At 33.7% G+C, this 23482-nt stretch overlaps 3 protein-coding genes across 4 annotated transcripts; all 3 read right to left on the bottom strand.

Moving 5' to 3' along the window:
• Nucleotides 1-1723: 1723 nt before the first annotated feature.
• On the bottom strand, nt 1724-5404 carry LOC133862395 (uncharacterized). The gene is made up of 8 exons (XM_062298195.1): nt 5078-5404; nt 4762-4878; nt 4509-4656; nt 3496-3585; nt 3310-3364; nt 3076-3198; nt 2182-2238; nt 1724-2025 (listed from the first exon to the last, which is right to left on the bottom strand). The coding sequence occupies exons 1-8, from the start codon at nt 5260-5262 to the stop codon at nt 1901-1903; spliced, it is 900 nt and encodes a 299-aa protein (XP_062154179.1). The 5' UTR covers nt 5263-5404; the 3' UTR covers nt 1724-1900.
• Nucleotides 5405-7936: 2532 nt separating this feature from the next.
• On the bottom strand, nt 7937-10612 carry LOC133864310 (cytochrome B5-like protein). Of its 2 annotated transcripts, none has more exons than XM_062300597.1 (6): nt 10517-10612; nt 10223-10315; nt 10033-10073; nt 8818-8895; nt 8600-8691; nt 7937-8130 (listed from the first exon to the last, which is right to left on the bottom strand). In XM_062300597.1, the coding sequence occupies exons 2-6, from the start codon at nt 10299-10301 to the stop codon at nt 8064-8066; spliced, it is 357 nt and encodes a 118-aa protein (XP_062156581.1). In that variant the 5' UTR covers nt 10302-10315; nt 10517-10612; the 3' UTR covers nt 7937-8063. The 2 variants fall into 2 exon arrangements, with proteins under 2 accessions (XP_062156581.1, XP_062156582.1); XM_062300598.1 differs by having other exon boundaries at nt 10223-10310; nt 10517-10581.
• Nucleotides 10613-14826: 4214 nt separating this feature from the next.
• Nucleotides 14827-17933, bottom strand: LOC133865060 (small ribosomal subunit protein uS15). The gene is made up of 5 exons (XM_062301530.1): nt 17790-17933; nt 17607-17679; nt 16558-16711; nt 16266-16452; nt 14827-15019 (listed from the first exon to the last, which is right to left on the bottom strand). Exons 1-5 carry the CDS (start codon nt 17810-17812, stop codon nt 14986-14988), a joined length of 471 nt encoding a protein of 156 aa, XP_062157514.1. The 5' UTR covers nt 17813-17933; the 3' UTR covers nt 14827-14985.
• Nucleotides 17934-23482: the final 5549 nt, after the last annotated feature.

Genomic DNA, 23482 nt, shown 5'->3' with positions numbered 1-23482 from the left:
TTTTTTTGAAAACCGAAACTCTTCTCATTAAAAGAGAGATGACCAAATTACAATCTAGAGACCAAAAAGTCTCTAAAAGAAACATCAGAAATAAAAAGAGGCATCTCCTCAATCCAACTATAAGACAAGCATTTAAAAGAATCCTCTCTAGCTAATTGGTGGGCAACAGTATTTGCTTCCCTACAACAATGAAACCAAGAGCAAAAAATAAACTCAGAAGCATCTTTTCTAATAGCATATACAAAGTGCCCAATTCAAACATAATGGGATCCTGGATCACAAATTGCTTTAACCACCTGTAGGGAATCACATTCATATATAATCTTAGAAAAACCCATTTCTTTGTAAAAATTTAAAGATGTATAGGCAGCCATAATTTCTGCCAAAAGAGGATCTGCTTCAACCATACAAGCACAACATTTAACACCCACAATCACTCCATCATCATTTCTAATTACACAACCCAAACCAACAACTCCATTTCTAGAATTTAAAGAGGCATCCCAATTCACTTTTACACACCCCAAATCTGGGCATTTCTAAGATTTACTACTATTATGGGTGCTGGAATGTAACTGCTTTAATATTTCATTTCATCCTTCATAAGAGCTGACCGATACTCCTCATGGTGCCGAGAAGCATCCTTGAAGACAGTCAAAGGGGAAGAAAATTGGTCCTCAAAAACCAGCTTATTCCTTCTCATCTAAATACTACGAAAAACAGCCACTATTAAACTCAAAAAATCATCATCCAATCTATTAAACAAGAAAGAAAGAAGCTCAACTATACCTGAAAAAGAAGGACATTTCTGAAAAACCATAGAGCCACTTCCCCAAACATCTCGAGCATTGGGACAACTTCATAAAGCATGAAGAATGGACTCCTCTTGAATTTTACAACAAGGGCATAAATCATCCTTCACCACACATTTCTTCAATAAATTTTGTTTAGTAGGAAGCAAATTTTGGCAAGCTCGCAAGAGAAATTTTTTTGAGGAGTTAGGAACTTTAATAGCCCAAAGGTTTTTTTTTTTTTTTTCCAAAAATCGCACTACTCACCCTAAAAGAACATTCCCCATTTTGTTTTCTCAATAAGTCCAACCCCAAATGATAAGCACTTCTCACAGAGAACATACCATTAGAAGTGCCACTCCAAATAATTTTATCCGGGGCCAGGGAAGGATCAGCTAATGTGGCAAAGATCATTAAACCAAGTTTTATGCCCCACGTGTTTCGACGTATATTTTTCTTATATTTTGGTATTTAGTGCGACCAATAAAAAATTACCATGTGTTACTTTTTCAAAGGTAATTTATGAATGAAATTTTGATAGAAATGCCATATTTATTTTTAGCCATAAAGTAAGTATCATCTACGATATAAAATGAAACATAAGCAAAAATAAATAAAATTGTTAAACCAAATTAGACAAAAAGGTATTTAACCCCCTCCCTTTTTTTTTTTAAAGAGTTGCTTGTGTATCGTTTTTTATTGAATTTTCAATAAATTCTTACATGTTAGAAAAAAATAAAAAAAATCCAAATCCTGAAACCATACTCCAAATTAGTGAAGACCTGCTCAAATAACTTCCTTACATCAAGAACCTCCTATCCTTCATATATGTTTCTTATCACATCAATATAACCCCAAGCAATTTAAAATGTGTGGATCAATAATGGAATCGATAAGCAACAAAAAGGATCAATCAAAAACAGCACTCATCCTTCTGACAGATCATGATTTTTAGTATTAAGGGAATGAATAAACTCAGAACAGAAAAGGCAATTACATGTAGGCTTGGTGAAAATATTTGACCAAAAAGAACAGCAGTATATCTCATTGGGACGGACATGGCACAAAACAGCCGAGGGAAAAAGACTCCCCCATCATCTGATAAAGGTTCAAAAAACTATGGGTTTCCTGTCCGGCCAGGATTCTATCTTTACAAAGTACTTGGCCGGCACGGCACCATCAAAACCTTCAGTTAAGATGACCTTGTTGTCTGAAATGTAAAGCTTCATTCCATCTGTAATGGAAATTGTAAAGAAACAAATTAGAACAAGAGGCACTTTGTATTCTTGCAATGTTTAGGGGCAAAAAACAAAATGTAATTGGTAGATGATGAACAATCTTGGTTCAGAGCACTTTGAACTTAAAAGGACAAAAAGTTCATCAAACTTACCTTCCAAAGCCTTTCTGACATCTAGGAAGATCAAAACATTGACATCCCGTCTCATACCTGGAAAAATGACAAATCAAGTAAACTGTCAGAAGTCAGCCAAACTATGTGTTTTTACTGGATTCAGATGAATGATCGGTTGTTTGGATATTTTGAGGATCGTGAAGCACCCCCTAAAAGAGTTGCTCTCAGTTTCTGTTCAAAATTAAAGCATCCTAACAACGCACTAAAGCCAACGGGTCCCAAGAGAATAGCATGTTAAAACATGGGGGTAAATACATGCGCAAGACTCCCACAGACTACTGTTGCAAGGGAAATTCATAAATTAAGTACATATTAATGTCATTAAAGATGCCTAAGGCTCGCTCCATGGCAGCCATAATGGGATGATGGTTATGAGAGCAAACTCGAATTTGAGATTGAATGCCCCAAGACTGGCACCTCAAAGGGCCGGCAACTTCGCAAGTCTCTAATGAATTTGATAAAGCATAAGATTTTAAGAGATGCACAAATTCAATTTGATAAAGCATATAGGTAACTTCGCAAGTCTCTAATGAATACTTGAGCCTCTAGTTGACTGAGTCACTAACCAATTTGTTGTATAACATACAAATGAAAATTTTCAATCCCAAGTGCTTTCACATTGGCCATATTCATAAGTCAAAATTAGAATATCTTTCATGTATGAGTTGATCAAGTTCTTATCCTTCACTCTGACCTGTGCTCAGGGCCAAAATTTTATCTGACCCAGAGGAAGCAGGCCTTGGAAAGCATAAGATATTAAGAAGTGCTAGATGCTAGAAGCCACATTTGTGGGGTTGGGTTGAGAGAGAGAGAGAGAGAGGGGACAATGTCATGCACCATAAATTCCTAGACATCAAAAAATTGACATATTACCACTTATTACTTCCCCATCTGTTGGCAAGCCGCATGAAAAGTGAACATGCAATCTTTTCATGCGTTTCAGACCAGACTCCAAAATTGATTCCAAATTTTTCCTATAGGTTCCATGCACGCACACTGCATATCACCAGGAAAGAAAAGCAGTGAATCAAAAAAGAAAAAAAGCAGAATATGATATGAGACAGTTAAGTCATAACTTCTGTTTTAAGAATACAAACATAGATTTACCTGGAAATTCTTCAGCTGAAAGGATCGGTTTCAATAAGCTTTCAGATTCAACCGTCTGTAAAAAATCCATATATTGATAGTTGAAACTCGAGTTCAATAGCCAACAGTGTATGTCATAAACAAATTGTGAAAAGAATGTCAAAAGGCATGAATACATCCTGGCTGAAATAAAGAATGATATTTCACCGTTATTGTGTGGCCTTGGTTTGCACGTATCAGAAGTTCCCCATTTTCTTCCAAGAGGCTGAAACGCTGCTTATTATCCCTTCTGACAGCCTGAAAAGAGAACTAAATAAATTAGAAGTCTCTTGAAAAACTTATGAGAAATACAGTAGTTTTGAAGAATATCCAGTACTAACAACTCAGGTGTAAAAAATGTTAGAATGTAGAACGCTAACGCATTGCACAGGAAATATTATAACATATGCATAAAAATCTTTAGCTCAATAAACTGGGCATGTCACAAATATGTCACATCTTAAATTAGGGTGTTAATATGGCCAGAAATGGGAATCATGTTTGGTGATTAGATACCGGTCTTAAGTAAACCATTTTTTTTTTTTTTTTGATAAGTTTGTTTTTTGACCCAATAGGAGATTCGAACCAATAACCTCCACTTCATAAGACGTGGTATCCGGCCGATTGAGCTACCCTTAGTGTATCCATGTAGCCATCATGTTCAGGCAGTATCTATGAAAGATTCATGAAACCTAGACGATAAGGAAATATAGGCCTCTTGAAGCCTGCATCAGTAATTTTTCCATGATTCACCATACCATTACTCAGAAACTCCATACTTCATCAACTGGGATTAGTTCATAGCACCCACAATTGCCTTAACCTCAAACTCTTCGACATTGATTCCAAGGACCAACCCAACACGTAGATGACATATGTTCCAATAATTATCCTTCAACAGAAATATCCCGCATAATTCTTTCAAGGAGAAAGTTTTGTAACCTCAAAGCACTTAAAGTCTTGCTCCTAGAAAATTGCAAACCCAATTTCACCATTACAGACAGAGCTGCTCACTGGTAATCTCCGATAACATTTATAGAAAGAAATTAGCCTTTTGAACAGGTGATGAAAGGAGTTTGTTATCCAATATCATTTTACTCCAGGGCCAAGAGTGAAGGAAAAAGCTTAACAGAACGGACAAGCAAAAATGAGAAAGATGAGAACAATATCGAAGAACGGACCTCCCTAACATCATCAACAGTGTGTGATCTTAACGGAATATTTGCGAAAGTCTTCATATTCAGGTTTAACAGATCCTGAACCTTCACGAACCCATCACTCCGCATACTCAAATTCAACTCAGAAGCCATATGGCGCAGAATACGCGTCCTATACACATTCCAGAGAGAAAACTCGTAAATTCAATTGAGTACACAAACATGGCACTGTGAGAATCCGAGCATTACAGGAAGTGAATGTAGTAGTAGTGCTTACAATAGCCTACCAAGAGCATCGATCTTATCTTTGCTAGAGCCGCTGCCGCCGCCGCCGCCACGCCCTCTTGATCTCTCTCTATCAGTTCTCATCTCCATATCCTTTCCTCTACCACCACTGCCCATTTTTTTTATTTTTTTTTTAACATAACAAGAATATCGTTAGCATATTGAATTTCAATTTTTACACATAAAAACACCGAAAAATATCTGTTTGGTTGTCAAGAAAAAGCAGGGAGAAAAAAAAAATCATTTTCCTTCTCTTTTCTCAGTTTTCTCGGAAACCTAACAAGACGGAGATGAAGAGAGAGAATCACCTTTTCCCTGAACGAGCAAAAGAAGCGAAAGAAGGTCTGGTGGCGTTTGTCGTCTCCAAGAAACCTAGGGCACGAGGGCTCTTCCTGGTGAGTAGAGAAAAAGGAGTTGCGGGGACAAGTGGAAGGAAAATACGGCAGTAGCACAGAAATCGAATGCTGCTGATGGTGGTCAGAGAAGCCCACATGGATGGGCGGACGACGACGGAGGCTCGGGAATGGGGTAATGCGTAGAGTGACGGTGGTCGTGGAGTGATTGTTCGGTGCGGTGCGGACTAAGATTTGGCATGGTAGGAGTTTCAGAGTTTCGACCTACACGTGGCTGCTAGGAGCATCCAACGATACACATTGGTCATTGGTGTAAACGTAACATCCAAAAATCCAAAGATAAAAGTCCTAGTTCGGGTCAGTAATGAATGGCTGATAATCTATCTTAAATAGTTAATAAAAAAAAAAAAACTCTTTATTTGTTTTAACGAATAATTTTTAGGTGCGTTTGTAATTGTGTTTTTATAAACAAAAAAGAAAAATGATTTTAAATTAAATTGTAAAAAATGAATTATTTAAAAATTACGTTTTAAAAAATTTGCAATTTAAAAACCTATAAAACTATTTTTTCAAATCGTGACAATGAGGTGTTTTTTTTTTAAATGCATAATTTTAAGAGAAATGATCCCTACACTCATTTCTCACAACAGCCCCACAACAAACCGACGTGGCTGGTAATATTTTATTATTTTTTTTGTTTTCTTTTATTTTCTTTTTGTAAAAAAATAATAAAATATTACCAGCCACATCAACTTGTTGTGGGGCTGTTGTGAGAAATGAGTGTATGGATCATTTCCCAAACACTTAACTGAGTTTTTTTAAAATTACTATTTTAAAATTGCACTTTTTGAAATCAAAAATCCAAATAGACCCTTAAAATGCACCATAAATCATATTATCTACTATTTCATTATATCATTTAAATATTTTTATTTTTTATTTTTTTATAATTTCTTTTCTAAATATCATATTTGTTAGACGGTATTTTTTCCTAACGGTCATTTTTTTAACAATCATTTTTTAAAACAGTTATATTTTAAGAAAAATACACATACCCTCTTAAACTATCACTCAATTGTCAACGTGCCATACAATGACAAAAATACCATTCATAAAATTATAAAAATTCTTAAAATTATATAAAAAATAAACTAAAAAATTATTTTAAATAATAAAATTAAAAAAAAAAAAAAAAAAAAAGACTAAAAGTTGTTTTTGAAATCTTTTTTTTTTTTTTTTGAAGATTTTGTTTTATATGATTTTCAATGAACCACCACTTGGATTTTCATTTTTTTTCTTCAAAATTATAAGGATAAATTTGTCTTATTTTTATATTTTTGTTAATTTTAAGGGAGACATTGACAAAATCAGTAGTTTGAAAGGCACATTGACAATAGAGTGATAATTTGAGAGGACCATCTGTATTTTTTCCTTATATTTTTCAAAGAAAGAAATGTGTGTTCTTTGTTGGAGGGAGAAATAAATAAAAAGGAGAGAAATCTTAAATAAAGAGAAGAAGATAGAAACTAAAAAAGTGTCAACCCATGTAGAATGACACTAGTTGGGATGGCATGTGCAACACACATGCTTGATTCCCGGTGTATTATGACATAGGATAGATATTAGAGATATGACATGCTTGATTATATATTATAGAATAGATATTAGAGATTTAATATCAAAAGAAAGTGAAAGAGAGCGAAAGAAAGTGAGTAGATATGACATACCATAAGAAAGTGAAAGAGAGTTAATTTAGATAACAGATATGTTGTTACTTCAAACCAAAGCATATTGGAAAATATATAGCACATTGATGTTCATGATGTTTGTCTCAACCAACCTATAGGTACATAAAGTTGTACTTCTATAAAATGTTTCTTCATTATAATACATCTTGGATCATGAAAAGCTACGATGTTTAGAGTAAACCATATTGCCATGAACAACAAAATTTTAAAAGCATGCATGTATGAATTATCACCATAATAGCATATCTAGTTGTATATGTTCATTTTAATAGTCCTAATAACCTGTACAAAGAATATGCTACCATCCAAGCGTGCAACTAACTTGATCCAACCAAACTATTAGCAACTACAATTCGCACAAGTTTTCTATTATGAGTTTCAATTTTCATTTGTATTTGATAAAACTGTCTAGCATCCAAATGCTTATTATTTCAATTTTTTTTTCCCTCTACTTGTGAGGCTGAATTTATATACATAGTGTTTAATTCAACTACTCTAAAACACAGCCTCAAGTGAGAAATAAAAACCTTAGCCTCACTGAAAAAGAAATGAAAAAAAAAAAAAAAAAATTTGTTCAAGTCTTTTCTACTATACACAACATATTGAAGTGAGTGTCTGCCAAACAAAAGTGGATGCTTCTTTTGGATATACAATGTGATTTATCTATGAATGATTCATATAAATTTTGATAAATTGGGATCCAATCCGAAAGTAGATTAAAGTTTACCAAGCATTTTTTAAGAAATTGTTAGAGAATGATTAGCTTATTGAGAAGACAATGCAACAAGTGCATTATTTCTTGTTTATACTTCGTACGTTTTAGATTCTTGTTTAGTAGTTTGGTTGTTGCTTCTTGTGTGTCCTACTTTTTTTTTCTTTTTTTTTCTTTTTTGAGAGAGAGTTTTACAAGAATCAAAGAATAAAGGGCAGAATGGGAATTTTGAATTTGATACAGTTGTTGATGGAAATTGGAGACGTTGGAAGGAGTGGCTGTTGTCAACACACTGATATGCGCACATCTCTAGGCCAGCTCCCATGATTCCGTCACTTACCAAACACCCCAGGATTCGGAAAGCACAAACCAATGAATGGCAGTAATTAACTACTGCTCTAAGACTAAGATCTGTCAAATTGGGCAATGAAGGAAGAAACTGTTCCTCTTGTCAATTTTACAAAACAATAGCTGTAACTAACTAAGCCTCCAGATCTCCAATGTAAAAGTCTTCAATCATGTCAAAGACTCGGGTTGCATGTTGTGGCCTGACAAATGGAAGATTGGCAAGATGTTAGGAAAATTCACTGCCATAATGATATATTACACAAACATAAGAGAAAAGAAAAAAGGGAATTTTGGTTGTGATCCAAATTGTGATCATGAAAGACAAAACTCAACCAAGTGTTGATCATACAAATGTAAATATCAAGAATATGTATTACACTTTGCATGGAATTCTAAACAGAACAGAAATGAATCATTTTTTTATTTTTTGATAACTTGAATAGCAATGCATCATTAACAGAAAGATTATATATAAGTACAAATTTGGAGGATTATGAGAGAGATCGAGATCTTTCACAAGGACGAGAAGGTTGGTAAATCAAAACCAGTGAGACATTTTCCTTCAAAATTCTATGGAACAATGAAGACAAACAGGAAGAAAAACAAAAAGTTTCCTACTGCCAAAAGATTGGTGAAAAGTAAAATTCTTTAGCAAAAAAGGATGGATACCCATAAAACCCTTCGGTTGAATCATCGCCAGCATGTGCTAAGATGGCATCACCACCTGGATGTTCCTCTACGTATGATGTAACATCAAAAACCTACAGTCAAGGAAAAGAAAATTGGGCAAGTAAGAGAACGAGTACAGAGTCCTGAATGCATTAATTTCAGGTAGTTTCAAGTTTCAAGTTACAAATGAAGCACCAAACCACAGTAAAAGGTAAGACCTTGTCCTTGATGATGATCCAGCAATCAGTTTTCTTGTTATGCAAAGAGACTTCAGCTTTACTGTAGATTTTGGATGCCTAAAAGAAAAAGAAAAAGCATAGTTGGACGGTCATGAAATATTCATTGAATGATTAAAGGCAACTAAGCACATTGAGAATTTTTCTTTTTTAACACTTCATGTGATTCAATATAGTTCTATTAACATCTCCTAGGTTTACAATTTCTCTAATCACATTCTTTCTGGTGTCCAATTGTTCTAATCAACTAATTTCATCCACTTTTCTATTAAAATCTTCAACAGAAATTAGTCATACGAGATGCACGAGGCCCTGCAAACACTTACTTATCCACATCTTTCTCTCCAATCACACATGCATACAATATCCATTTTTTTTTCAAATGACTAATTAATAATGATTTTAACACGAAGTAGTTGATTAGAATAATTGGACCCATGTGTGGTTGAAAATTGGGACCTAAAAGATGTAAACAGAATGCATTAAGCCATAGAGGGGATAAATGCATTTTACTCTCTCTTTTTTTCCAATGAAGAAGTGTATAAGAGTAACAGACATCTTAATTCTATATTTCAGTACCGTACCAACAATGGAAGACATAAGCAGTTTAGCATATAGCATGTCAATCAAGGTTTAATGCAGTATTGCGTGAAGCTCAAGCTAATGGAGCTCATGCATCTTCATCAAATATGGATCTCTTCATCTAGAAATCAAGTCTATCCCACTTAAGCAGCTATGAACATGGAAAAAGCTCTATCTGAACATCCCCCTCCCTCCTCCCTCTTTTCCCCTCACCGCCTCTCCAATGACAAATCTTGATACAATGAAGTTGGTTTACTCGCTTCCTTTACATCAATCCTAATATGCTTCTAGTCTCCAACTCAAGGGTATTATAAATGAGCCAGAGTTTACACTTGATTCATATAAACCAAAAAGAGGGTTCTAGTTTTCTTTTCTCTTTTTTCGAAATCCATTTTGAAACTTCAAATTTCTTATAGTTGGAAGCTGCAAAAGCAAAAACCTCCCCAAACCAAATCTAAACAACGCATCACCTTAACTTTTCAGACTTCAAAAAAAAATAATAACACATGAGATATGAGTTAAGACCCAAAATGCTTTCTATCAACTTCCTCGGTTTTCTCAACAACCAAACAGAACATATATATATATAAGATCAATAACTTATGGAGTGTTTACCTTCTTATTGCTAGCATTTGACTCAACTTTTTTCGAAAGACCTGCAGGAATTTTTATTTACTTTGATCGAATCAAACATGATGTACACAAACATTACAATTATCCAACATAATTGTGTTCACTGTTCAGTCACAATATAGAGGGTAAAGAAAATGAAAGTGATAAAGATAAAAGAAACAAACAAGCTTACCAGATTTACGGTCTCGCGGGATCAAAATTAGAAGTCCCAATAACACACTCAGAATCAGTCCCAGTACAACTATCATCATGTCGTACAGCTTAGCTTCCATCACATTTAAAACGAATCAAATAAAACAGCATAATACGAGAATGTGAAAAAAAAAAATGCCTATACAAAGCTTTCTGTGTAGCCAAAAAGTAAATCTAACAGATATTTTAAGATCAAAATTTGAAACAACGAAATCAATCAAAATCAAGCAAATAATCGGTAAAGAAGGAGAAGTCTTATGAAGAAAGAACGAACCCTCTACTGTGCATGCGACCCATGGTGACTCTAGCCGTGCCTCTCTCCCTGGATTTTGCTCGTTTTATGTTGTGGTACTGAGCCCTAAGATTAACTACTTTTGGCCCAATCAGTGTCCCATGTATTATGTATTATGTATATGTACAATTTTGGGCCAAAAAGGCCCATCCAAAAATAATTTTAATGTTTAGGCCCAAATTTTACGGAATCGATGTTCATTGGATTTAGTCTTGGTTTAGATGGGCCAACTGTTATTAATTCACGGGAAAATTGCACCGTTGGTCCCTGTGGTATGCAATAATTACAAATCGATTCCTGTCGTCAAATTCTGTTAAATTTTTAACAGATTCCGTCAAATGTCACGTCAGCGCCACGTGTCGTCATCTTATTGGTGACATGTGGCGCTGACATGTCCAATCTTAATAAAAATACTTATTTTTTTAAAAAAAATTAAAATTCAAAAAAAAAAAGAAAAAACAAAAATAGGAAAGGGGGTGGCTGGATTTAATAAATTTTTATTTTTTTATTAAGATTGACACGTGTCGCCAATAAGATGGCGACACGTGTCGCTGACGTGGAGGGCTAACAGATTCCGTCAAAATTGTAGACGGAAAATCGACCCAGGGAGTAAAACGTAATTATTGCATACCACAGGGATCTTTCATGAACTTTTTAAACCATAGGGAGTGAAAAATAATTATGGCATACCACAGGGACTAACGGTGCAATTTTTCCTTAATTCACTAATGGTGAATCCAATGCAGATATAAAGGCACCCATTTTTTTTGTTCTTTAAGAAATATATAGAGACAAATTATTGAATATTATTAAAAGTATTACAATTTTTACTATAAGAGTTTCTTACAAACTAAAGCGGCAGTTAACATGGCATTTATCACGTTAGTCGCTAAAATATGAATTGTTACGTGACAGTATACATGACATTTACAAAATTTACAAATTGAAATGACGATCCACATAACCGTTACCACGTCAGCTACTAAAATGTAGACTGTCACGTAACAGTATACTTGACACTCATTTTTTCATAAAATATAGACCGTCACGTTACCTTGTAAGGGGTTGCAATAAAAAACTGTAAGACTCTTTAATGGAATTTGAATTTATTATTGCCATGTGCCTTCAATTAATCAAAATAGTCATTAAATTTACGTGACAGAAACATTTGCACGTGACTTCTAGGCCTATAAAGTATAAACCACATTCTTCAATTAATCTTCCAAAATTAGCTTATCTAGGCTGAAAATGATATATGCAAGTTCTGAACACTAAAAAAAAACTTCAATTTTATTTATGGATATATTCCAAATCACCACCAAATGAAAGCATTTTCAAGATAATGGAAATTTGAGCCGCCATAAGGGTATTAATCTTGTAATTTTTAACCCTTTTTTGTTCCTTCCTCATTCCAATTCTTTTTTTTTTTTTTTTTTTACCGGTGCTAAAACCTACACTTTTATCCTGTGTGTGGACCCCACCTCATGTGTCTTGGAGGAGTGTAGTTGTTGTGCACTTGAAGTTTTTCTATCATTTCCCGTTGTGAAATAAAAGTTTGATTTCTAGCATTACTCAATAGTATGCTACATATTACACCCCATGCCATTTGGCTGATATGACGATGCTTATTAACTCTTATAATTTTATTTTATTATTTATTTTTTAACAATGATTAATCTAAGAGCAAATGGCCATTGCCATATCTATTAGGAGATTGACACATATGATAGTCTTTTTAGTGAGCCCATAATATAGTATGTTGAAACACCCCACAACCTAAAAGCTTAGCTTATGGGTTTGAGCTCAACTATATCATATTAACTACTCACACTTCTTACATTTTTTCATTGTGAGACTCAATTTTTTTACACTCACACGTGTATACTTAACAATTTCCTCCTCTTATATGAATCCATCACCACGTTGCCACACTCCTCCTTTATATATATGTATCAATCTTTTGGGCCATCTCCAATATTACTTGTGGACTATGTGGGGTTGTCTGTGCTACACATCCTTTTTCCTACCCCAGGGACTTTCGTTGGTGCTCATGCCATGAACCTTTCTGGTCCTTACTCCACATACCATTTTACATGCTCACAGCTTACATCCTTTTTATTCCTACTCCAAAAACCCTTCTAGAAGCCCATGCCATGAACTTTCATTCCAAGGACAATAATCCATGCTTACCCCTTGCATCTTTTTGTTCTTACAACAATGATTTTTGTTCGTGGTTGCACCACTCCACCATATAGCATACTATCATCAGGTTTGATACCACGTGTGAGGGAGATTGATACATTTGAGAGTATTTTTAGTAAACCTATAATATAGTATACTGAGACACCGTACAACCTAAAAGCTTAAGTCTATAGATTTGAGCTCAACAATGTTATATTAATCACTCACACTTCTTGCATATTTGTAATGCGACACTCAATCCTTTTACACTAACACTTGTATACTCAATAACATCAACCCAATAAGATAACGGTGGGATAAAAGTGTAGGGTTTGTTTGGTAAGTAATTGTGTTGTGGAATATTTGTGTGTTGTATAGTAAGAAGTGATTGATGTGATATAAAATTTGAGAATATTTTATAGAAAAGTGAAAAAGTTTTATTTTGTAGTGGGTTTTTTTATTTGAATAGTAATAAAATATAATTAATGTGATATAAAAAATGTAAAAAAGTTAGAATGTTTTTTATTTGATATTTTTGAAAGAAGTGAAAAGAAATAGAGGGAGAATGAAAGTGGGTTGCCAAACTAGCCCGTAGTATGCCGCATTACTCTTACTCTTTCCTTATATTTTTTTTAATTTTTTTTAAAAATAAAATAAAAACTTGGTTTTTTTCAAGTTTTATTTATTTTATTTTTCCCGAATTTATAAGGATATATTTGTCTTATTTAAACTTTTTTAAGATTATTTTTATCTTTTTGTTGGTTTGAAAGAAAACATTGACACTATTAGTAATTTAGAAGGCATAATGACAATGGAGTGATAGTTTGAGGGAAATATATATATTTTTCCCTTATATTTTTCAAAGAAAGAAAAGTGTGTTCTTTGTTGGGGGAGAAAATAAATAAATAAATAAATAAAATAGACAAATCATGAATAAAGAAAGGAAGACAGAAACTAAAAAAGTGTCAACCCATGTAGAATGACAATTGTGATAGGCAAGGCCATCTACATCATGAAATTTATTAAAGAAATGAAAAGATGATGTTTTAATAAATTTAAGGGTTAAATGCTTTATTGGTACCTGAGTTTTGACAACTTTATTTTTTGGTACCTGAGTTTCAATTTGCATTACAGATAGTACCTCAGTTTTGAAAAAAGACCGAATTGGTACCTCAGTCAAGTTTTCCGTTCAAAAACTAACGGCCCGCCACGATACTGCCGCTTAGCACTACTAGAAACATGACACCTGTCTCTTGCGACATGTCAGCACCCACATAATTGCCAAATCACCCAAACAATTTATAATTTTTTTTAACTTTTTTTTGGGTGATTTGGCAATTATGTAGATGCTGACATGTCACAAGGAACAACTGTCTTGTTCCTAGTGGTGCTAAGTGATAGTGACATGACAGACCATTAGTTTTTGGACGAAAAACTTGACTAAGGTACAACGTCGATCTTTTCCCAAAACTGAGATACCATTTATAATGCAAATTAAAACTCAAGTACCAAAAAATAAAATTTTTAAAACTCCAATACCAATAAAGTATTTAACCTAAAATTTAATTAATAAAATTTCTACACCATTTCTTAATAAAGACAGGCAAGGACCGTCGTCCCCAGCGTATCACAACTTGTAGAATGACATTATTCACCAATGCAAGAATACATTTTGCATGATAAGATGGAGGGGTTTTTAGAGGAATTGGCTAATCCATTGAAGATGCTCGCATTTTCATTTCATTCATAGTGCTTACCCAAATGTTGGATAAATGCATAAATTCGTTTTAAAGGTTTTAAAGATTAATTTCTATGTTTAGTTTATGAACATAAAGTAGACTTCTTACTTATTAATAAAAAAAAAAGTAGCCACACTCAACAAAAGCCGGGGGGAGGGGAGTGCGAGTGAATGTGTTGACACTTGACACACCTTTAGCCGGTTGGGATCATCAATCAAGACTGCATCACCAGCAATCTTTTTCTGCGGCTTAAATTGAAAGAACTTTGCGAGAGAGAGAGAGAGAGAGGCATCGGCAATCGCATACACAGCAATGCATCTATGTTATGAGATACTTCTTGGAAGAAATAAGAAAGAAAAAGAACAAGAGAGATTACTCAAATGCACTCCCAACTGCCAAATTGTTTAACCATAACAATCATCCTCAGAAACTTTCCTTAAAACGAAATCTGACAAAACATTAGATATTGAAAAACTGAGTCTTCCTCGTCAAAGAGTTGCATCTCATGGGAGCATCCAAAAATTTACTAACCTAAGCCACAAGAGTGCTGGCGGTGGTAGATTCACTGCCAAAACAACCAATAAATAACCACTGTCAGAAAACTGAAGCACATAGCAGAAATATAACACTTACTTTCAAAAAGATGGCAAGAGAGGAAAAATAAATAAATGAATAAATTTATATTCCAGTAAGCAACAGTGGGATCCCACTTCCATGGAAAAAAAAACATGCAGTGGAGTCATCAAGCATTATAATTCTGACAAGGAGCATTTCAAAGAATTGAAAGACAACAATGTTTTACAAATTGAAGTCATTCTAGATGCCATGAATTCAACAACTTCCCCATACAACAATTGAACACTAATCTTGCACATACAAATATTGTTTCAGAAACTAAGAGGTCATAAAATGGTATATTCCAGAGATCAAAATTATTGAATGCAGAAACATTCATGTACAAAAAAATCGATTATACACAATACGTATAATCAGTGACCACTCAACAAAAAGTGCGCTAGTTTTTGTTACCTATCAACAATAAAACTTTTGCTTGGGAATAAGTTTAATAACAATTAACAGAATACAATACCCAAACATACATATTGCTGGTCGTCAATAATACTTCTATACGATCAATTCTTTACAAGTCTACAGCCTCTATGCTTGTGAATATCAATTACCAATAAAATAGATTCCTAACAAAAAGATATTATGTTGGTTTTTATATCCGCAATCAAGACATTTTACTGTTTAACAAAATTTTCCATTTATTAGCATTCAGGCAAATGGGATACATATTGAGCATTAATATCCAAGTTGAAATGATATTGTTTATTTTCAAGTCAAATACTTTCTACTCTTGTTAAATATCACAACTAATAAATCTCGAGATGTTGACATAGTCGCCCAATTGTAAATGAAAACTTTGAATACAATAGACAACAGTACAAAAATATAACTAATATGGAGTCTGATGTCTACAACACAGCAACAATCAAACATCTATGGCAACAAGTGTCTCCAACATTGCGGATCAGATAAGTTCACCATTATATCACCTTTTGCTTTTAATGCAAACAACCGAAGATCCCAAAGTATCTTCACAACTACTTATTAATTCAAAAAGAGATTTAACAATATACCACTCAAAGCTTCAACTACATAAAATGCATTTAAAGACACCTCATTCCTGAAACTCCCAAAGAGAGAAGAACATTATGTGTATGTCTGTTCATATCCACTTGAAAACAACAAAGCACAATTACAGGACCTATGATTATCTAAAAATTCAGAGGGGCACAGAAACTTACTATTTCCATACAGGTGGAAGCTTCTTTGTCTTCTTGTAGTAGCGAGCTAGGCGATGGATCCTGCTCTCAACCAGAATCAACCTAAACTTGGAATCTTTGTCCTTCCTATTCCTCTCCAAATGCTTGCGAATGGAGACTGCTTTCTTGATGAGGTGGTACAGATCCTCAGGAATTTCAGGAGCAAGCCCTAACCATATATAAAAAAAAAAAAAAAAAAAGGTAATAAACTAAACATTTCCCACTCAATCTAGAAGTAGAACACACTGCAAGATGGCATTGACATAATACGCACCATGGGCCTTCAGTATACGCAAAATCTTGCTCCCAGAAACAGTGCTCCCAGAAATAGTCTTAACCTGAGCAATCCCATGAGAATCACGAAGAATAACACCAATTTGAGATGGTGTCAAACCCTTCTTAGCAAACTTGCAGATGTTATCCTCAACCTGAAAGATTAGAGCAGAACCGAGAGCTATAATATAAAACCCAATAATTTAGAATTTCATACAATTAACATGAGGGGACAGAAGTTTCAGTCATGAAAATATCAACAAGCTGGGACATTCTCATCAAACATCAGAAGAACATTATCTAGCATTTCAAAATGCGCCCCATGCAAAATCAAATCCTATTAGTTATATCCTCCGCAAAGTCTTTTCTGCAAATTATCTTCTTGTGTCACAAGAGAGGAGAATTCTCAAGAAAGTTAAAACAGCTTATCCAAATCACTCTTAAAAGAAGATATTAATCTGTGAGTCATTTTTAAGATATGAGTTGTTTCATATTCCTCACATATGGTATGAAACGATTATGGCAGAACAAATGGTATCAAATGCTATCAATGACACTGTATTACCATGATAGCAAAACCAATCCACTTACGAAAATTCATGGTGAAACAAAGGCAGCCAAAAACCAAAACAATGGATAAACTTCTAATCATTCATTATATAATAAGTGAATAAGATGCATATCTCTAACTAAGTTCAACACAAAGACAATGGGTTCTAATTTGATAATATAGCGAAAATGAGTAACTTAACTGTCTTCAAATCCAAATAATTTAAACTCTATTGAGAACATTGAACTAGTACAGAAAACAATGACATGTCACAAACCCAATAGCTTAACCGAGTGTTGCTTTTCAAATACTAAAATTATTCACTTCTCGTTAGCCAAACTTCCACTATTTTCAAATCGAAGTCAATTCAAAGAGAAACACAAAAAGTTCAGCCCAAAAAAAGGTTAGTTCAAGAATTTCTACTTATTAATTTTCTCAGCGACCAAACAGACCGTAATCGAACCCAATCACAAACAAATCAAAGGGAAGGGGTCTCTCACATCCTGATAAGTGGTCTTCAGCCAGCTGGGCGGGGTCCTCTTGTATGGAAGAGCAGAAGCCGAAATCCCCTTACTGAAAAAATAATAATAATAATAATAAAGAAGAAATTGAAACAACGAAATCAATCAAAATCAAGCAAATCATCGGTTTAGAAGAAGAAGTCTTATGAAGAAAGAACGAACCCTCTACTGTGCATGCGACCCATGATGACTCTAGCTGTGTTTCTCTCGCTCTCTCGGTGTTGCGCTCAAAGAGAAACCCTAGAAAGAAATGGGGGCCGAAGAGGCTAGGGTTTTTATGGTTTTGGTTAATTGCAATAGGGTTCCTGGGTTTTGCTCCTTTTGTGTTGTGGTACTGAGCCCTAAACTACTTTTGGCCCAATCAGTGTCCCATGTATATGTACAGTTTTGGGTCCAAAAATAATTTAACATTTAGGCCCAAATTTTACGGAATCGATGTTCATTGGATTTAGTCTTGGTTTAGATGGGCCAACTGTTATTACTTCGCTAATGGTGAATCCAATGAACATATAAAGGCAGCCTTCTTTTTTTTTTTCTTTTTTAAGAAATATATAAAGACAAATTATTGTATATTGTTAAAAGTATTATAATTTTTACAATAAGAGTTTCTTACAAAGTAGAGTGGTAGTTAATATGGCATTTATCACACTAGTCGCTAAAATGTGAATTGTTGTGTGGCAATCTACTTGACACTTACTAAATTTACAAATTGAGATGACAATCCACATGGTTGTTATCATGTCAGATATTAAAATGTAGATTACCACGTGACAGTATACGTGATACTCATTTTTTAATAAAATATGAACCGTCGCATAAACTTGGAAGGGGTTGCAATAAAAAACTGTAAAACTCCCTAACATAATTTTAATATATTATTGCAATGTGCCTTACTGCCTTCAATCAATTAAATTAGTCAATAAATGTGACAGAAACTTTTGCACGTGATTTCTAGGCCTATAAAGTATAGGGTTAAATATGTTTTTGTCCCTTTAAGTTTAAAGACTTTATTTTTTGTCTCCTATGGTTCATTTCGTATCGTAAATTGTACATCGTTTATGACTAAAGATAAAGATGGCACCTTCGTCCAACTTTCCGTCTAAAAATTGACGAAAGTCCACATCAACACCTCTAAGAAGCTGCCACGTGTCCTATGCATCATTAAATAAAAAAATAAATAAAATAAATAAATAAATAAATAAAAAAGAATGATGGGTGGCTGAACCACCCCATGGCCCTTGGGGGTGGTCCGGCCACCCTCAAATAGCAAAATGGGGGTAGCCAAAACCACCCCCAAGAGCCTTGGCCACCCTTATAAAAAATCGGTCACCCCCAAGGGCCAAACCCTAACCTCTCTCTCTCTCTCTCTGGCCTTGTGGGAGTGGCCAAAACAACCCCAAAGTTTTTCTAAACTTTTTTTTTTTTTAAAGCTTTCAATTATTATTATTATTTTTTATTTTTTAATTAGGCATAGGATACGTGTCAACTTCTTAGAGGTGTCGACGTGGACTTCCATCAATTTTTTGACGAAAGTTGGACGGAGGTATTATTTCCGTCTTTAGCTATAAACAAGGTACCATCTACGATATGAAATGAACCATAGAGAGCAGCAAATAAAATCCTTAAACCACAAGGGTTCAAACATATTTAACCCTAAAGTATAAACCACATTCTTCAATTAATCTTCCAAAGTTAGCTTATCTAGGCTGAAAATGATATATGCAAGTTCTGATTTCACTAAAAACTTTAATTATTATCAATGGATATATTCCAAATCACCACCAAATGAAAGCATTTTCAAGATAATGGAACTTTGAGCCGCCATAAGGGTATTAATCTTGTAATTTTTAACCCCTTTTTCTTCCTTCGTCATTCCGATTCATGATTTTTCTTATTAACAGTGCTACAAACTACATTTTTAACCCATCACTATCATACTATATTAACGTGAAAATGTCAATAAAACTTTATTTAAAAATAAATAAATAAAAAATTCAAAGACTAACTGACACTGGCACGTCAACATGATGTGATAGTTGTGAAATAAAAGTTTGATTTATAGTATTACTCAATAGTAATGCTACATACTACACTCACATTCTATTTGGTTGATATGACTGTACTTATTTAGCCCTTATAATATATATATATATATATTAACAATGACTGATCTAAGAGCCAATGGCCATTGCCATATCTGTTAGCGAGATTGACACATTTGAGAGCATTTTTAGTGAGCCCATAATTTAGCATGTTGAGACACCATACAATCCAAAAGCTTAAGCCTATGGGTTTCAGCCCAACTATGTCATATTAACCACTCACAGTTTTTACATATTTCCAATGTGAGACTCAATCTTTTTACATACTCACACATGTATACTCAATAATTTCCTCCTCTTGTGTGAGTCCATTACCACGTTGTCGCACTCCCCTTCAAACGGAAGTTTTTTTTTTTTAAATCAATCTTATGGGTCATCTCCAAGATTACTTGTGAGCTATGTGGGGTACATTGTTTGCACAACATACCTTTTTTTTTTCCTACCCCATGGATTGTCGTTTGTACTCATGTCATAAACCTTTTTGCTCCTTACTCCACGAACCATTTTCCATGCTCACAACTTGCACCCTTTTTATTCATACTCCAGGAACCTTTATAGAAGCCCATGCCATGAACCTTCACTCGAAAGACGATCATCCATGCTCACCCCTTGCATTTTTTTGTCCTTACAACGAGGACCTTGTTCGTGCTTGTGTCACTCCACTTGTTAGGGAGATTGACATATTTGAAAGTATTTTTAGTGAGCTCATAATATAGCATGTTGAGATACCATACAACCCAAAAGCTTAAGTCTATGGGTTTGAGTTCAACTATGGTATATTTATAACCACTCACACTCTTCTTATATATTTTCAATGTGGGACTCAATCCTTTTACACTCACATTTATACTCAATAACATCAACCCAAAAAAACAATGGTGGGATAAAAGTGTAGTATGCTATATTATTCTTACTCTTTCCCTTTATTTTAATGATGTAATGATAAATATTACACTTTCATCCCGCTCTCATTCTACTATATTGATATGGTATTGTCAATTTACCTTTTAATTTTATTTTTTTAAAACTAAAAAATAAAATTAAAATGTAAATTGACAATACTAGGTTATCACAATAAAATTGTACTAGTCTTATCTGGTCAATATCAAAAAATCTTTGGTTTGGTACTTGTGAACCCCAAGAATAAAAAATGGAAAACTAGTACAATTCAGATTGCCACTACTTGGCGTGGGCGACTGAATCCTTTGTCCTTGCCAAGAAAGGTGTCCAGCTTATAAAGCGACTTAAAAAGAAGTAGTGATGTCTTCTCTCTCTGCAAAGAGCTTGTGAAAGTGTAATAATGGACAGAGAAAGCAAACACATAACCCTTCCACCTTCTCAAAAGGTTTTTTGCCTTTTTCTTTGTAGGGCAATGGCATATATATAGGATATGTACTGAGACCTTTATATGTGTGCCAATGGCGTTTCTGTTCATTCATGCATAAACAGTAAACAGTAGAAGGAGGGGTTGGCCCAGCAAAAAGAGAAGTGAAAGATCAAGGATGAGTCCTATCAAAGAATTATATACATATATATTTTGGTTCAACCTAGGTACGTACGTATATTATATGCTGGATTATTGCATGCAAACAAGATTCAAAGTGCATGCATTTTGTCTCACTCCTGTGGCTTTATTTTGTGGAGGAGAATCAAACATCCTCTTGTAATTCAGAGGAACAAAGAGAAAGGAAGGCCGAATGCCAAAAAAAGAGTGTCTTTTTTCAATAACAAATGAGAGCAATCCAGCAAGGTTGATTCTGGGAAAATCTCTGAGTTCCTTCACACCAAAGTTTACATCGATAGCCCCATAATGGTTATCCCAAAGTCTTTGAACAATGAATGAAATATGGAGGGACAAGATTAAGACCAGAAGAAAATATACCTAGAGAATAATAAAATTAATTACAAAAACTTGATAGAAAATTATTGATTTAATGATTTAATTAATATTTTAATACTCTTTATTACCTGTGAACTCAACATATACGTGGAATATTTAATTAAAATGGGAGGCGAATGACATTCGGTGATAACGGATAAGGTTCAAACTCAAGACATTTGTTTTGATACGTACCATGTTAAAAGACCAATAAGTCTAAAAGATTAAGTTGATAAAAAATGATTGATTTAATTAATATTCTAACAATTTCAATAAGATTACTATAATGTGAAATAAACAATTATGACATAGAGTGATTTCAAGTTAATTGGAGGAAGAAATCAATGTTCTAATACTATATAAAGAAATGCTATAAATTGACTACATTTTTATTTCACAATACTGACGTAATAGTCACAATTAATTATTAGACTTTTTGTTTTTTTTTTTTTTTTGTATGTGTTTAATAAGGTTTGATCCGGATTTTGATTAGGACTCCCTTTATTCCTTTATCCCTTTCTTCATAGGATATGAAGAAAGGGATAAAGGGAGGGACATAGAAAGAGAAGCTATATGGATTAAAATAGAGAATATTTTATTTTTTATTTGTCTAAATATTATACAAAATACTGTTAATGATAAAACTTTGACATCTGTTGTGGAATGATTGCTTTTGCACTGTATAATATGCCCTCTTTTTGTATTTTGTTTGCAAACTACAGGATATATGTCAATTTTATCTATTAACATGGGTTATATTATTGTTTATAGTTTTAAAAATAACACCAACTTCACAAAAAGCTATTGTTATAATAATAATAATAAATTTGGAAGGGAGAGGGGGTGAGAAAGACATCTCTTCCTCTTGACCCCCATGCTCTGCCCGTGAAATTGAAGGCATGAGAAAATGCTAATTTTCAACAATTGAGTCACAACTCAATCATGAGTAATAATCTCAGGTTGTCTTCCATGGTAGGTGAGGACTAATACCCATTTAAGCATTTCTTTTTTCCTTTGAAGCATTGAGATTTTTTAGTGCAGAAGAGCTCGATCTAACGTATGTCTCATCATGTTATTCAAGATGCTCATAATTATTTGTTATTAGAATATATGAATTTCACGTTAAAGGTGTGTTTGGAATTGCGATTTCATAGACAAAGTGCGATTTTAAATCAAATATCAAAAAAATAAATCGTTTGGAAATTACGTTTTTAAAAAATTACGATTTGAAAACGCATAAATTTGTATTTTCAAAAAAGACCAAACTGCGATTTTGCCAAACGCTTAACTGAGTTTTTAAAAATTATTTTTTCTAATCGCACATTTTAAAATCGTAAACTCAAACAGACTATAAGTTAGATTAAATTATTATAAATAATGATATATGATAATATCAAAGTCAAGATCTTACCGTTCATCTTCTATTTCAATTAAAATAGTCATAATATCATCTAATCACAGATGATTAATCTTGGAGGTTGGTTGTTTCATATGGAATACAACTAGGAGAAAGAATTTTGTGAAGATACATAAATGGGTAGGCTGCAGATTCCTGAGCCTAACACATATACATATGTTATATATGTCCGAATCAAAACTTTGAATTCAAGTCAACTTAATCCTAATTATGCTATTCTATTTGTTTTGACGTAAAATGTGTTTTTAAAGTGTTTGGTACGATCAAAAATATTTTTGGTTAACCAAGAAAACCTTCTTTAATTTCTGTAAAAAAATAGTTTTCATTTTTTAAAACCATAAACCATTTTTTGAGTATGATTTTTTTTTTTTTTCTCTCAAATCACAAAGTTCACCGGATCACTACACGAAAGCTGTTGGACCACCGTCGAAAGTTACTGACCAATTTTCGCTGTCAC

This window comes from Alnus glutinosa, chromosome 3 (genome assembly GCF_958979055.1).
Source record: "Alnus glutinosa chromosome 3, dhAlnGlut1.1, whole genome shotgun sequence".
Taxonomy (NCBI): Eukaryota; Viridiplantae; Streptophyta; class Magnoliopsida; order Fagales; family Betulaceae; genus Alnus; species Alnus glutinosa.
Note: the sequence above shows the minus strand (reverse complement) of the source record. Positions and strands in the feature narration are given on the sequence as shown.